Source organism: Bidens hawaiensis, unplaced genomic scaffold (assembly GCF_021521415.1).
Source record: "Bidens hawaiensis isolate Kalapana, Puna unplaced genomic scaffold, B.hawaiensis_p1.1 tig00057169_1, whole genome shotgun sequence".
Classification (NCBI taxonomy): Eukaryota; Viridiplantae; Streptophyta; class Magnoliopsida; order Asterales; family Asteraceae; genus Bidens; species Bidens hawaiensis.
This window is the reverse complement of record NW_027500331.1, coordinates 42,185-59,701: the sequence shown is the minus strand read 5'-3', so window position 1 is coordinate 59,701 and position 17,517 is coordinate 42,185. Positions and strand designations below refer to the sequence as shown.

Here is a 17,517-nt window from a genome sequence, read left to right as displayed (position 1 = left end):
CCAAGCCCGCCGCGCGGCGCGGCGGCCTCATCTTCCGAAGATTCCAGATCGTTTAAACCGACTTTCGTATTTTTAGCTGCCTGTTGCCTATGTAAAGACCCATAAGCTTACCCTTAAGCATACCCTGAAGTTCCATACAAATTTGGTGAGTTCCGAGGCGTACGAGATCAGTTTTCGGCAGCTTTGGAGTTGAAGAATCAGCTGCTGTTACGTATATTATTTGAAGACAAAGAACACGGGTTCTATCTGCTATTTCTTTTGTTTTCGTTTATTTAAACGCCATGAATTCTTATTTGTTTGTTTGATTAAACCTAAAATGCTAGGCTAAATTGCATGAACTATCTAGGCTTATGACGAACCTATTTTAATGTTTTGATTTGACTTTGGGATTGTTTATCGTTATGGTTTTTATGGTTTAGTAAAAGATTTTATCTATAATTAGTTGATGCGTATGGATGCTTAGGATTGTTTGATGAGTTTTATTTCATAGTTTTCCTTGATTATTGTTTGTCATATGATAGGATTGCTATTAGGTCAATTACTTCGTGTTTTTGATTATTTTATGATTGACTAACTTGAGACCCGTGTATTACACGGGTAACTGATGAAAATTTTTTACTTTAAACATTTAGAAATATACAATCAACAACAAAATTATCATATATTTTTAATACAATTACAAATTACATTAAAATTACATGAATTACAAAAGAAACATTACGCAAATATTTTACAAATAAGAAAAAATTTCCTTGTACACTGCATTTGTGATTGTATTGGTCAGATTATCTTGTTTATCAAAAATCAAAATCTTTAAAACATATTAATAAATATAATTTATGAATCGATCTTAGAATGGTCGAATTGGTGTAATTTTACATGTAGTGTTCTTTTTGGTGGTGGCTGCCATCAGGTTGTTGAGGTAGTCGTTGGCGGTTGCTCGGTTTGTTTATAAAAGTTTATCGTTTAAAAAAAATTATATATACGCAGTCAGATAATTTAAATATGCAAACACAAAGAAAGATAAATAATAAGTATATAAAGATGTTTTAAAAATGTAACAACATGTTCAAATGAGAGTAAACTTCTTAGTATGAAAATGCGGATTTTTGTCGGTCGTACTCACAAATGAAACAACGTATTCGCTAAAATGACATTAGAAATGATCATAATGTTTTTCCATGTTAGTTTGCAGCCTAATAATTCAGGTACTAAAAGGGGGCCTTAAAAAAGAGCATCTTTCAAGTTTCAAGAATGTGGTTCAATACACCTACAACAACAGGTCTATTCCTGAAGCAAGGATTCAACATCTTTTGCATTTAAAATATAAATAATTATAACATAATCCATATGTGACAAATAAAAACCCATATTCATAAAAAAAGAAGAAAATAATAGTAATGGAATTGAACCTGCCCCGTGCCTTCAAAAGGCTTTCCTTCTTGGCATGTTGCATACTTTTTTGTACCCGACTCCAAGACCTGCAGATGATCGTTATATTATTTTTTTAATTCTTATGGAAAATAAAAAAAATTATTAGCATATATTAACTTTTATTTTTATGCAACTTCAACTTACAAAAGATATAAAATATATTAAAGGTAGCAGCAAATTCAAGTTATATTATCTCTTATTCCTAACTCATTTCAAACTACACTAAAAACTGACCATTTTAACCCGAACCTCCTATAATACTAAAAAGCGACCCATTTAAACCCAAGCCACCTAAAAGCCCATTTTATATTATATATAGAGATATGTAATAACATATGGTTAAATTAGCTAAACTGGATCAATCAAACCCTAAATCAAAAAATACGCAATGCAATTAACGAATCGAAAGACAATAGATGGCAACAAAAAATTTAGTATCTAGTTATCAAAAAAAAAAATAGATGGCACATATTTTCTTATCTTCATGGCTTGGGGCTATGTTGTTTCTGTAAGGGATGAGGATATAAGATAGCATTTTACACATTTATTCAACAATTTAATATCCAAAATAATATGACACTTTTAAGCTACAGTAGTATTACTTTGGCTGTTTATGATGCAATGCAAGGTTAAGAACCTTACAATATAAATATTATAAATTTTACACATTTGCTTTGGTGTATTTGGTTAGTTTGTCGGTTTCCAATTCGGTTCATTTAATAACCAAAACCAAACTTAAGCTAAATTTTGTTTAGAATTGTATGAATAGTTTGGTTCAATTAACCTAAAAAAGAGAAACTGATAACCGATTTTCGGTTATTCGGTTTCGTTTAGTTTCGGTTAGTGGTTCGATTATTTATCACCCCTAATATTTACAATGTATATGCAGTCAAAAGTAGTTTCTGTAGTCTGCATCTTTGAGGTTCCATTAGAATGTGCCAACCCTCATATATATTCTAGTTTTGAAAAAAAAAAGTCAGCAAAGTTAAAAAATTTAACTTTTCCATAGCTTAATTTCAAAAATTGTTGAGTTCGTGGTACATACTTAATAGTGTCAAGAATAATAGCTGACTTAATCTGTAAATAAAAGTTGGCGTCTAATTAATTTGAAAAAACTTTATGTAGCCATTTAACAAACATAAAGCTTTCATAAATGTGTGCACACCAAAATGACACAATTAAAAGAAATCAATGCGTATAATTTAGAAAATTATACAAAAATCTAAATTAGTAGCGATATTTTAGTCTTTAAATCAAAATGTGTTAATTATAGAATACATATAAACACATAGATAGGTCCAAAGTAAAAGGGGGTAGATTAGTCATCAAGTAAAGTTGGGTATATATCATATTTATATAAAATTAATCCTTTTTTATTACTTTATGGTTGACTGAAACTTTCAAATCATGTTATGTATATACAACTCATATTGGAGCCTGCTAACTTTAGTGTAGTTATCATGAGTTGAATAATTGTAGCCCAAAAAAAGAAAATAATAGTCTTTTGTGAACCATGTTAATAAAAATATATAATTGGATTGTGCAAGATTCATGAAAATCTTCAACAATGTCAAGAGTAAAACAGGATATTATACACATCATATAGAAATAGTAACATTATATAGAAGTCAAAAGGCTATTATTTTCGTAAAGCGATATTTTACTCTTTAAATATTAATATGTTAATTACATAATACGTATAAACACATAGGTAGGTAAAAGGGAAACACACCTGAATGCTATGCTTTTTGAGACACGGATGGTCTAAAGTTGGCTGATCATAAATAATGACACAGTCTATAATATCCATCCGGACTCTGTCAACGAATTCATAAAAAACATAAAGCATTCATAAATTAGAAAATTACACAACAATCTATGCTTGAACACCAAAGTGACACGGTAAAAAGAAATCAATGTGTATGATTTAGGAAATTGCACAGCAATCTAAATCTAACCTAAAACTAATCAAACATCAAAAAAACATGCAAATTGATGGATCTAAAGCAGGGAATTGTAAAGTTACCTAAAAATAAGCAACAATGAAAAACAGGAGACGATTTGGATTTGCGTTGGTAAGAAAAGGATTGACCAGAATAAATAGTTATATTATTAACCATGATGAACGGTCTGAAGTGATAGCAGCGGTGGAGATGAACGATAGCAGCGGTGGAGATGAATGATAGCAGCGGTGGGGATGAACATTCTAGTAGGTTTAATTAGATAAGGGAGAAGGCAGCGTTGGGAATCTAGGTCTCGTATGTTTAATCAAAAAAGGGAGAAAGCAGCGAGTAATCAGGTCTGCAACCTAGGGTTCGTTATTGGGGAGGGGTATGTGTTTAATGAAAACAAATGGATCTTTAATAATATATGGATCCGAAAAACATTATTTGGGCAGGTTTATCAGAAATAAATACCATTTATTGAATATGGGTTAAAAAAGATGAAGTGACGAGCGCTTGACAAGTGGCAAAAAAGGTATCATTTTATTAGAGTAGTAAGATGATTTACTATAATATATTTGTAAAAAAAATGTTTTTTAAGGATCTTTAATAATATATGGATCCGAAAAACATTATTTGGGCGGGTTGATCAGATATAAATACCATTTATTGAATATGGGATAAAAAAATGAGGAGTGACGAGAGCTTAACAAGTGGCAAAAAAGAGTATCCTTTTATTAGAGTAGTAAGATGTCATGATAAGGTCATAGGAATAATATTGTCAAATAAACCTAAGTGTGCTGCTAACCAATCTGTAAAGTGCTAGGTTATTAATAAGTCCTTATTATTTAATCTTGCTAGATTTAGTTATTCGTAAAGAGTCCGTCTAGGGTTGGTTATTTATTATTGCTTATCAAATCAATTAAATATAATAAATTGCCTTTGATTTCCATGCTGTAAGGTAGGATTTCCTATAAAGGAACTAAATTATAAATAATTAGGTAACCGTAAGGAAACTTGATTTTCAATACTGGTGTGCGTTAAAACTTGTCAGAAATCCATAGCTGTCTCTTTAGAAGGATCAAGGATCCTGTTTGGGTTTTCTTTTAAGTGTCTATTTTACGATCCCAGTCCATAACTAAGCATTTTCCCGGGTTAACTCATTACTGAAATTTAGGGGATTCTAGCCTAGGTAGTTTTCTTATTATCACCTTATTTTCATAACAAACTTTGCTTTCATTTTAAATTACTTGTTTTCTTAATTAGTTTTTAATTATAGTACTAAATTAGTATTTTAAATAAAAATCCCCCAAACAAATATAATTAATAAGTCGAGTCTAATTAGCTAATATACGTAATTTAAGAGTCTCGTGGGTTCGATATCCGAACTTACTTGGCTTTTCTAGAGTCGATCGGTTCACTTGCCAGTTAGTAGTTTAATCGAGTTTTAGAGACTCTAGAGTATTACTTAGTGTTTATTTTTAGTTAATTTATTTAATAAGTATTAAACTACTTCAAGCACATCATTTTCTTGACATAGGGTCACGTGCGTGGGGGTCTCCCAAATAGTACCACCCATATGTGAATTAGGCTCCCTCCCTGAGTTAATGATTGTGTAATTTAAAGTGGGACATAAACATGGTAGAAACATTTCTTGATAAACAACACACCATAAGTAAATCAGTTCACAACATGTATTCAGCCCAAAAAGTTTAAGTAAAAAGGGCAGCTCGAAACTCACCCCAGTCCATAAGCAATTTCGTAAGTGAATGATAATCTATCAGCTTTCAACGATACTAGACACGACCAGGTAAGTCTATTATGTATACATTTACCAATAGTAAGTAATTTGACAACGAGGTAATATTCATTGTTGGTGTTGCCGTTCGATTGAGTTCTTCCAGTATGTTAAGTGTTGCGACTTATTGTCGGTTGTTTGGCTCTTAAGTTGGGTTTTCCCATGTTAATTTATTATTAGTTATACACTTCACTTAACTAATATAAGTTCTAATAACCTCTCTTAGTATTATGTATTAGTCAACCTAAGTGTTCACCAACGTACTATGTTCTAAACAAATAAAAAAAAATTTTAGGAAAGTTTTTACATATGTATGATTACAGCATTAGTATCACATATTATATCATATAATTCACGTACAACAAGCAAGCATTATAATACAACTTTGCCAAGTTTAGAAAAAGTTGATATTTTTTGTAAGTTTGGGTTCCATCCAGCTTCGGATATCGAAAGATCATAATTTTACTCTACTTTAGTGGCATCAATAATTTTTAAATGAAAGACATAACTTAGTTTTATTAATGGACGTCAATATCGTATGGTCGATTTATAATTAGCTTATATGATACAAAATTTTAGTTTTGATGACTCCACATTTATTATTAGCAAACAATATGCAAAACGTAATATAATAAGTTATGACAATTTTAGCAAGTTTCTGATGTACAATTTTAGTGCTCATACTTTGTTTAAGTAGCAAAACGTAAACATTTTAAGGCTAATAACTTAATTAGTTGTTACCAAGGTACTTTATAATTAAAATATTAGTTATATAATAAATAACTTATTGAAATATTACAAATAGTTTCTGTTTTTTTAATTCATAAAACTCTTTGTTCGGTTTGTGTCAGTTTAGCCATAAACCATGTTTGATTGTCGTTTCTTGCAAAATAAGGCAATGCAAGTTAATAAAATATTTTATATAATCAAAGTCACAAAATATTCCTTCTGGTGTCATTACTTTACGTTGCTTGAGTTAGGACTTTATTCGGAGTCATTGATACCCGAATTTTAAATCACATGTGTCTTTCAACGTTCTAAATATAAAGGTTTCCATTAAAAAATATACGTATGCAAATGCAACCAATACTCAGTATCGAATTACATTTGGGTTTCGGGTCGGGTCGGGTATATGATGGTGGGTAAAAATTAGTTATTATTATATATTAATTAGTTATATTTAGGTAAATAAATGAATGAACATTGGTACTTCAAGCGCTGTTATGTGTTTTCATGACATTGGACGTTATGGAGCTTAAACGAGTTAATTCAGAGCCATCCAGATGAAGATTAAGCAAGCCTCGGGATGATGGAAGCATGGGAAAACATGTATTGAGGGTTAAGAAGGATTCGAGAAAGGATTGGATGAGAAACCTAAAGCCGAAGTGAAAACTGAACAAGATGGGTTACCAGAAAAGTGTCTTTTAGTAAAACGGGCATATCTTGACCTAGAAAATGAGTTACAGAATCCATAATATATGAATTTTGGGTTTCTCGATGAGACAAATCTGAATATGAAGTCTGTTTGCATCTTTGCGATACGCGAAGATGCTGGACATGCAACTTCGCGATACGCGAAGATGCTTAAGTCGGCCAAAGTTATGGTTTTTCACTATATAAACGATTTTTCGACCCAATTCGAGATATTACGACTTCCAGAGGCAAAAGAGAGGTTCTAGGGCGATTCTCCATCATTCTAAGGCTTCCGATTAGTTCCGGGTTTGCATGTTCATCAAAGATAAGTATTTTGCATAATATGTCGATGTTCGGCTAAACTCTAGTGTTCGTTCTAGGCTAGGGTTTTGTGTAATTCTCCTTAAGACCAGATTCATGTGCCTAATATTTATGAACTTGATTTAGTTTATTGCTTTTATATTGTTCAATTGATTGCTTGGTTGTTTAAACAATTTGTGTTTGAGAGTATTGATTAGTACATCACTTGTTTGGTTTTGTTCATCAACATTTAGGGTAGGCTCTTGTGTCATTGAACTATTAATCATCAACTCTTGTCACTTAATTAGTTTTCATAAAGCATAAATTGGTAATTGTGTAGATCGAGTTCAATTGTGTGAACAATTCGGTTAGGGTATCGTTTGTCATCACAATCAAACTACTAGATCTAATAATTACTACGCAATCAAGACAAGTGAATCTGGAATTAAGTTGATTATCACATTACCCCAAACCTAGAATGAATACCTTTAATTAATATTGTTCACAAATATTTTTAAGTAATCATTTAGTTTTAATTAAATCTTTTTCTAAAAATTGTTTGACATCGTCTGTCCACCTTAGTTTAATAATTAATTTAGTCAAATTAAATTAGCACTTTCCTTGAGTTCCTGTGGAGACGACCTTACTTACCCGTACTTATTATAGTTATTTAAGTCTAAAATTAATCGTTTGAGTAGACCGCGACAACCTACGTCAGTATCTACCTATCTACCTATTCTAATAACGTAAAATAAATGTAGACACTTGTCATGCTTTGGTTAATTCTCACAATTTTTTCCTCCAAGACTAATATACCCTAATATATGTATAATAAATCAATAATTATTCACTTTCCTTTTACACTATATTTATATAATATCTATATATTTTATAAATATAAATGTTAACATATTATTTTACTATATATTTCAAAATACTTTGTGAATTTCAAAAATCAACACCAAATCACGTTTCTCAAATGAAAATTGTTTCAGGTTTTTTGTGGAACTTAAATTTGATTTTGTGGGTCAAAAGTTGGTAAATAGATTGTTTGGAACAAGTTAACTACATTTAGGTAGGTCAAAATTTGTTAAGGATCAAAAATGAAAATTTTGAGTATTTTTAAAAATTTTGAGAATGCAAAATAGATTTATCGTCAAATTTGTTATGGGTTCAAAGTGTTGACTTTAAAATGTCAAAAATATGAAAGTTAGAATTTTAAACATGATTCGGGTTTCAAAATTATTTTAAGGGCATTTTTGAAATAATCAAAAGGTACGGGATTTGGCAAATTGACTATATTTCCCTCAACTATTAAAATTTAAGAAAAGATTGCGAACACTTTCGACATGCCAACCCCATGCCTATCATTGCTTCTAACTTTTATCAAATTTGAATTATGTCAACATTAATTTTTCCTTAAATGGTGATCAGAACGTTGTATGGGAAGCATGTCATGCAAAACTATGCTCAAATGAAACAGAATATTCACATAACTGAATGGGTTAACATGTTATTTTTTATGTTGTCATTATAACAAAGTCGAGAAGCCCTCTGAAACTTATCAAAATCTTTTCATGATGTAGCTCAGAAAAACATAGTTCTTGAAGAACATCCATTGCTACAATTTAATGTCCTACTTTCCTTTGATGGGTGGTAAATTGATAAATATACCAATAAAGGTAACACCTCTTTTGTATTTAGGCTGAGTAGTTAGAACTACTATCGTATAAGAAGTCTTATTTCCGAAATTGGTTCATAACCAAAATTCTTTCAATTATACATATATGACACCGAGAATGAATTTTTCAATAGAAATAAGCATTCTTGGGTAGGTTTTTGCACGGGCATTTTTTTTATTAAGTTTATTTAAAAGAATCATTTTGTGATATAAATAAAATCAATTTATTTACACATTGTATAGATACAAGCATATATGTAATACATTTTTTTTCATATACGTTATGTAATTATTTGTTTTACTTATAATTTTATAATTTGAATTATTCCGTTTGTGACACGGGCTCTAAAACTAGTATACTAATAAAAGAAAACAATTCTGGACACATGGCATTCTGAGGTTAATTCTCATTATCAAATTCCCACCCAAATCACTTCTCTTCTATTGATAGAAAAGAAGAAAAAAATCTTGGTTCTAAATATAGTATTGATTATAAATTCAACATAACGTATTAATTGGTCAATCTCCATTAATTGAATTATCAATGCCATAAATTATATTGTAAACATACTTAACATAAAAAAATATTAATATAATAATTACATGTCATAAATATATTTTTTAAAAATTAAAATGTATATAAAAGAGTTTATGTTTAAGAGTACACTAATATTCAATTTTACATCTTAATATTGTATAAAACAATAATAATTTTTAAAAAAAAAAGATTTACAAATATTCAACGTTTAATAAGTCTTTAAAATCATAGACAAATTTTTCATTTTTTATATTTAGTATACGACTATTGTGACAGTTGAACAACAGTGTGTTTATAAGGACATCATGAAAGTTGTTCAAAAAGAAAAATTCTGGTGTCTTTTTTTTTGTTGTTTATGGCTGGGTATGGAGTGTAAAACATTTTTGTGAAAGACTTCAGCTACATCTTTCAGATCTAAAGGTCTCATTGTTTTAAATGTTGCTTCCAGTAGCATTGCTTTATTATTGTATATCGATGGTAGAACAACCCACTCTCGATTTAAAATTCAAATACATTTAATGATATAAAGCAACTATAATACATTTTCTTACTTAATAAAAATAGACTTAATTATCTTTTTTTTATTTGTGTTAAATTATTCATTGTAATTTGTACATTAAATTATCCCGTGTAATACACGGGTTTCTAAAACTAGTTATTTAATATTATTCAATCGTTTTGACACATCTTACTATACTATTAAAGCAACATACATTTTCCACATGTCATTTAACTAGGTTATCCACATAGGATGCCAAGTATACACTTTCTATAAATAAATTATCCACCTAATAAACAATTTAATTTTAAACATTAACTCATAAGTTGGAGAATGTTTCAAAATAAATGGTTATAATCACCATTTATTGTGTAACAAAGGCAATTAATTGTCTTAATTGTTATTTTCTAAAATTTTGAGACTTTGCTAATTTTTGTTATTATTATTATTATTATTATTATTATTATTATTATTATTATTATTATTTTGGATTTTGGGAAATTATTTATGAACGTTTGGACTGAATGTATGGATGTTTCGATTACAATGGTGGTTTAAGTCACGAAGTTTGGATTTTATTGTTGCTTTATTAAACGGTTTAATCAAAATTATAATTGTTATATCTCATTGTTATATTCATATTTGTAGCATTCTTTATGTTGTGTACTTATATTTTTATAATTTCAATAAAAATAGTTTTTATAGCACACAAATTATGTTACAACATTTACATGTTTATGATTCATAGCTTATAACATATGATTTCAGTACATTATGAAGTTTTAATTAACATGTGCTTTTTTATTTCATGGTATAAGTTACAAATATTTTTAAATTGTGATTTATCTTTATTTTTCTTTGTATGTTGGATTTTTTTAATTAAAACAACAATGTGATACATTATATTAATAATGTTAGATTATCTGCCGTTTACAATTCATTAAAATGTATAACACATACATATATATACATATATATGTATATATGAAGTTTTATATATTCCATCCGTGTTTAACACGGGATCTAACCTAGTTTATAGATATACGCGAATTCATGGATTTTCACCCTTCTGTGGAATCTCTGTTGGGATTTTTTCTCCATCGGCTATGATAATTTATACAAATAACAAGCCATACAGTTAAGGAAACCAAATACTGATGAGCCAATGAGTCTTCTGAGTCAAATTTCTCAGTTTTGGAATATGAATGGCTACACCTCTCATAAGAAGAGCAGGGTCAAAATCCCATTAAATTAAGGTTTAGACAGCCCGATTTAAGCCCGGTTTCTTGTAATAACGGTAAAGGCATGCTTTGGCGGATTTGTGTCACACCGTGATAAATAGATCTAGACCTGCCACCATATATCAATACGTCACCTGACTGCAACAAAACACTTTTTAACTTGGTTGCTCCGCTTTGGCGATACACAAATTCTGCAGCCTCGCCAATGAAGATGGAAACCACAGGAGATCCTCTTCCACTGTCATCGCGAATCTACGTTCAAAAAGTAACACTCAAATTAACTCTGATATTTTAGAACATTTACCTAGCTACCAATGGGTCTATTAAGATTAAATTATAAAGGTTATGTGTCAACAAGAATAAGTTAAAAGGACGGTTTTATATCATCATTTCCAGAATAGCATGGTTCATATAAGCATGTCATATAAATTACGTAATAGAATTTTTGAATAAATATTCACACCACACGCTTTTTATAGTCGAAATGATGACAAAACAAAACATGTTAATGTGAAAAATAGTCTAAAATTTTACAACTTCACAACCTTGAAATTCTTAGTAAATTAACAAAACAATTTCAGCAAATCAAAACTGCCTTTAGTTGAAACAAAAATTCACGAAAAAAAAGTTATATTTGAATCATGTTAGGCAAAATTGCACCTCTTTATATTAGCGTGGATAAGGTATACAAGTGACAAGTTAAGCTAAGGCGTGCACATCATAGGTGTGTGCAAGTTAAAACTAACCTGGTGAAGGCCAATTCGACCACAGGATAATGGATAGAAACAAACCAAACAAGTATCTGGGCACATTGAAGGAAGTTTACTGAGATGGGCTTGAGCCTCTTGAACTGCTGTTGCTGCCAATGAAATAAGCTGTTGTGGAACCGGTGGTATTTTTGGATCCTCTTCTCGACCAAACCACATATGTATTCGATAATCTTCTCCCTTCCTGAAATAAGGCTCGTAAAAGCCCTCAAACCCCACATGACCCGCCCCCCACTTGTCACACAAATATACTATATCAACCTAAAATATTAGATCCGGTCAAAAGAATTCAACTATCACAGCATAGCCAACAACGTACCCATCACTTGTGTACCCCTCCTCTCGAAAGGTTTAACGGAAAACAAATACCTGGTCCTTGAGACTGACGTAGTTGTTCAAGAGAATCATGCCGGGTCCAAGTTTTTTGTAAGTTGAAATTTTGCTTGGGGTCCTTTCACACACCACCTCTGTGGGCATCCGCAAGTTCCTTAAACTAAACGGTTCTTCTTCACACCAACCTTTAGAAAATTTTGGTGTTGTGATGCTGCAGCCTCAATAAAGGACCATGCAATGTATCCTGCTGCATGGATTATACCAAAACTAGTGGGTTATCATTTACTTTATGATTAATCAGGTGTATGTATGAGTCTGCTAGTATCAGTTGCTAGAACTGAATCCAACATGAGGTTAGCCCTTTTCTTGTTTTCCATTTTTTGTTGTTCTTCAAGCTTGATTATGTGAAATATAATATATATGATTATATGATATTAATACTTAACACGGTTACATTTAAGTTGCGTTTATACTTGATTAAAACACTTGACTTAATTGCTTTTTTTAAACTTAATTGCTTTTTTTAAACGACCACCACCGATCCTAGAACCCATGACAGTGGTCAAATTCGAGATTAGCGGTCTCCCAAATAAGCGAGTAGTAAACTAACGTAAGACAATAATTTGGAACAATTTTCTTCTCTATATTCAAATGTAAAGATACAATGCATTTAAATAGAAAGCTGAAACTCATGCAGATGTGAATGTGGGTAACAAAGTGGTGTAACTACCTTGTTGATAATGATTCCTAATTTCATGCAAAATTCAAAAGACAATAATGCAACTGAAAGTAAATGTGAACATGACTAATTATAATGGGATACGGTGGCTTTTATCGTGCATCTTCTAATTTAAATTAAAGTTTTTGGGTGTCGTTTGAAATTTAGGTTAATTGGTCAATTCTTGTATTGTGTATTTTTTCCATGACAATTTACCTTTATTATGATTTTGCCTGTTCACCCGAAAAGCTTGACGCCCAATAGTTATAAATCCAAGAACGGAAAATACTTAGGCAAATAAGTAATAGAGATTTTTTTACCTTAAATCTGAATGATCGACTAGAAAACAATGGACTTGGGCGTGCAACCGTGAACCCTATGTTGGGTTTTACCTGGGAACGAACAAAGACCAAAAGCTTAAAGTTAAGCCAACATTTTGGAGTAATAAAAACAAAAATCTATGATACGGTACATATAATAAAAAAGATAAGATAAAATGAAGCTTACCCCAAAAGGTGTGTTCATGGCCGTTAAAAAATGTTTACTATTTGGGGAGAAAGGCATGGGTGGTTAAATTTTTTATACGCTGACCTAATGGGCCAATCAAGCGTATGTTTCGGTTTTGGGTAATAAAGTTGATGGGCTTTAATTTTCGGTTTTGATACTTGTAACAAAACTCCGTATTTCAAATTTAACTTTATGGTTTTGATTCTTGATGCCGTTTGAGCCCAGCCCTCTAATGCTATTAGCTTTTCCGACGGCAGAAGAGATGGAACCATCAAACTTGATAGACAGAAAAGAGTATTAGTATTAGTATTCGTGTGCATGAATATGTGTAGATGGTACTAAAGGTGCAAAAATAGAAAAACCATGTCCGTACTCGGGCGCAGTGGAACTAACTCGGAACCGGTTCCAGCGTACCCGGTATACCGGCCCTATACCTGGTTTGGATTTGTTTAAACCCGGAAATCCCTACCCAGTTCTACCATTTGTTTCTGAGATCGGTTTTCTACCCGGTTCCAGTTCCTACCCGAAATAACTGGTTCCGCCGGGTATTGCATTAAATGATCTCAAAACTAGCCGTTGGAACCGGTTCCAACTGCATTATAGCCGTTTATGACCGTTGGAACCGGTTTTTTGAGGTCCTCCAACTATAAAACTGTTTTGGATCAATTGTTTTGAGTGCCCAAGTCAAAAACACCAAAAAAAAAAAATACTTCTCAGTTTACACTCATGTTGCATTCTGGACACACCTACATCTCCAACTTTTTCATTTCCACCACCACCACTTGTTATGGCAAGCAAAAACAAAGGCAAAAAGAAGGCGCCTTCTTCATCCGGTTTTATTGACCGGTAGATGCTGAAGATGACCCCAAGGTTGCACGTGTCATCCCACATAACCGCAACGAATATGTTTGACGCAATTTGATTTGGTGGAGTTGATCACCAGAGACCTTAAGGCTCGTTGCAAATTTTGTGGCACGTTTTCAAAGAATGATTTGAACTCAACTTTAAAAAAGCATATCGAAAAGAAATTTTACAAGGTGTTAAAAGAAGTTCCCGCATCGGACCAAGTCGAATTGGGTCGAGATGGTACAATATTTTGTTACAGCATGAAAGTGGTTCATGATAGAACGACAAAGTTCGTGATTCAAGAAGGTTTTTCGTTTAACCACTTTGACAACCCTTGTTTGATGGCCATGATTCGAGAGACTCTTCAACCTCGCTACACTCATGTCGTACCACCCTTAGACACCATTGTCTAAAATTGTGGGAATGTGCAAAAAATGATTTAATTGAGTTTTTCGAACTATACCAACGGGTGTGAATATAACTAGTGATGTTTGGTCCGCACCACATGGTTTACCGGAATCCAACCTTTGTGTCACCGCTCATTGGGTCGATTCCGTTTCTTGGCAAATGATGAAACGCACCATCGCGCTTGAAACTTTCCGTATCCACATACCGTAGAAAAATTGTTTCAAATTCTAGATGAGATTATAACGACTTTTAATTTGAGGGAAAAAAATATTTTCAATGTCGTTTGATAACATAACAAACAATACTACGGTGGTTGAAAAACTTTGTTTAAAATATACACCGCTTTGCTACAGAAAGTTTTTTCATGCTCGATGCGTTGCCCATATTATTAATTTGATTGTTCAAGAAGGTCTCTCCAATGCAACCATCAACGGAGGTTTGAAATGCTTTAGATATGTGTTACAAGATGTTTTCAAAAGTAGGAAAGAAGACATCTTGAATATAAAAATTATTGCAAAATCGATGGAAAGAAAAGATTTAGGACTGAATTGGGACGTTCCAACCCATTGGAACTCAACTTGTCATATGCTCTCGTGTGCTTTTGCCCAACAAGAAACGTTACAAGTATTTCATAAAATTCTTGTGGATCAATGTGAAGCCGATATGTTTCCGGACGGTGCTTGGTTAAATATCAGTTATTTCATGGTTTCTTGAAGTTTTTAAAACCGCAACCACTAAATTGTCGGGGATTTACTATCCTACTAGTTGTTGGGTGGTGCAAGAATTATACAATATCTCGTTGAATTTCAAAGAGTTTGAAAACAAGAATCATCTTTTCAATTATGTTTTTGAACCAATGAAGGATAAGCTTAAAAAATATTATGAATACTTGCCCCCGATGTTTATATGTGCCGCCGCTTTAAACCCCTATTTGAATGTTGTCGGGGTTGAAGCATTGATCGAGGAAATATATGACAACTTGGATATGCAAGAGATCAACCCGATGTTGTTGACGAAAGCGAAGGATTCTTTCAACAAATCCATTCAAGAAATTTATAATCATTATTTTAAAATTTATGGTCCAAGCTCAAAGTCATATATTGTGTAGCAAATAACAAATAGGCAAAGTAAGGCATTCTTATAACAATGATGATTGTTGTTCGTGAGTCAACGGCTTAGCGACAAAGAGAAAACACACAAACAAGTGAACTTGGTCAATATATTGGAACAAACTATGATGAAGGTGCACCGGATGTTTTGGCTTGATGGAAAGAAAAGCAAAACGAATTTTCTATCTTTCCGCCATGGCTGGTGATTTGAAAGCGTCCAAGCTTCAACGGTAGCTTTGGAATCGGTTTTTTCTCTTAGTGGAAGGATATTATCGATGCGAAGAACAAAACTCACTCCGAAGTCGTTAGAGATGCGCATTTTCCTTAAGGATCATTTGAATGTAGTGGATCATATACAAGACAAGACAAACTTTAAAGATGAAACACCACGTCCAATTCATGATCAAGAGGTGGAAGGACTTATCTTCCGGGCTATCGGGTGAAGAAGACGAAGACGACTAAGAAGAAAGGCTTGAAGACGTTTGAAGAAGTTAAGATGTTTAAAGTAAATTTGTATTTGTTCTAGTCACGTTTTATATAACCGATTTTTATGTATTTGGACCCGAATCACCCGATCTACTTTAATGTAGCTATATTATTAGTCTTACTTTAATGTAAGCGGTTTCTTTTAGAAAAGATTAACTTTTTTTAAATAACCACCTACAGCCATAACTCATAAACATAGAAACAACCACTTCATTTAATTAGCGTAACGACGAACATTTAATTATACGACAAAGTACAAACATTATTAAACATAAAAACCAAAATAGCAAACCCCGTTCGTCATCTTTGTCACGCTCTCTACGCCCATTAAGTATTGTTACCGGGGGCTGGAGTTGCAGAGCTGGACGACTCTCCTGCTTTCATGGCGTCCAAACGTTTTTTTTCTAGCAATACTTATTTGTATGCTTTCGGAGATTGGAGTTCGACACCGCTTTGAGACACTTCCCACAGTACTTGTAGTGAGCCATCTCCTGTGTGTCGATCATAACACACAAGTCATAGTGCGTCCAAACCTCCGGGCATCTTGGGGTTTCAATTACCATAACATCATCATTGCTTGCCATGGCTTGCCGGTTTAAGCAGTTTGGTAGTTTAAAGTGCGTTTTAGAGTTAGAGAAATGGTTTAACTATTCCTAAACATAGCATTTCTGTTTATAGTAACTAGTAACGTGTATATAATATAGTAAAAAACCAATTTCAACGGTCTATAAACGACTATATAGCTGTTGAAACTGGTTTCCAACGGTCAAAAAACATAATAATAATAATAATAATAATAATAATAATAATAATAATAATAATAATAATAATAATAATAATAATAATAATAATAATAATAATAATAATAATAATAATAATAATAATAATAATAATAATAATAATAATAATAATAATAATAATAATAATAATAATAATAATAATAATAATAATAATAATAATAATAATAATAATAATAATAATAATAATAATAATAATAATAATAATAATAATAATAATAATAATAATAATAATAATAATAATAATAATAATAATAATAATAATAAAGACCAAGCATACCTGATTTTTGGGTAAAACCCAGAACCGCTTCCTATCTTATGCAATTCCACTAGGTTTTGATTTTGTCCTGTCAAGTTAGGTCCGATTCCTACCCGGTTGCTGACGAAAACCAGTTCCATTTTATACCCGGATTCAAAAAAAAACCTGGTTCCGGGAAAAATGAAACCGATTTGTGCACGTCCAGATGGTACTAGTCACCAAGGTAGAAATCCTAGCTAATTCGAGGATGGATAGGTTAACTCGAAATTTATAAATTTGAAACTTTGAAGCATTACGAAATACAAAAATGATACATTAAATGGTAGAAAAAGAGATTTATATATATTTGAAACTTTGAAAATTTGCCATCTATAGAACCATTGTTGCCATAAAACTAACAAATTCATGGAGAGGGGAAAAAAACTAAAATTTGATTGTTT

The 17,517-nt window shown here is 31.7% G+C and overlaps 1 protein-coding gene across 1 annotated transcript; it reads right to left on the bottom strand.

The window, feature by feature from the left end:
- Positions 1 to 10,841: 10,841 nt before the first annotated feature.
- LOC143601827 (DNA N(6)-methyladenine demethylase ALKBH1C-like) lies at positions 10,842 to 12,091 on the bottom strand. The gene is made up of 3 exons (XM_077079129.1): positions 11,984 to 12,091; positions 11,594 to 11,875; positions 10,842 to 11,099 (listed from the first exon to the last, which is right to left on the bottom strand). The coding sequence occupies exons 1-3, from the start codon at positions 12,089 to 12,091 to the stop codon at positions 10,842 to 10,844; spliced, it is 648 nt and encodes a 215-aa protein (XP_076935244.1).
- Between the last annotated feature and the right edge of the window lie 5,426 nt (positions 12,092 to 17,517).

Excerpts from the sequence above, each read along its gene's own strand:
- LOC143601827 (XM_077079129.1), bottom strand. The coding sequence starts at position 12,091 with ATGCCCACAGAGGTGGTGTGTGAAAGGACCCCAAGCAAAATTTCAACT. Across the intron at positions 11,876-11,983 it reads ACGTCAGTCTCAAGGACCAG|GTTGATATAGTATATTTGTG; the intron begins GTATTTGTTTTC and ends CTAATATTTTAG. Across the intron at positions 11,100-11,593 it reads GTCGAATTGGCCTTCACCAG|ATTCGCGATGACAGTGGAAG; the intron begins GTTAGTTTTAAC and ends TTTTGAACGTAG.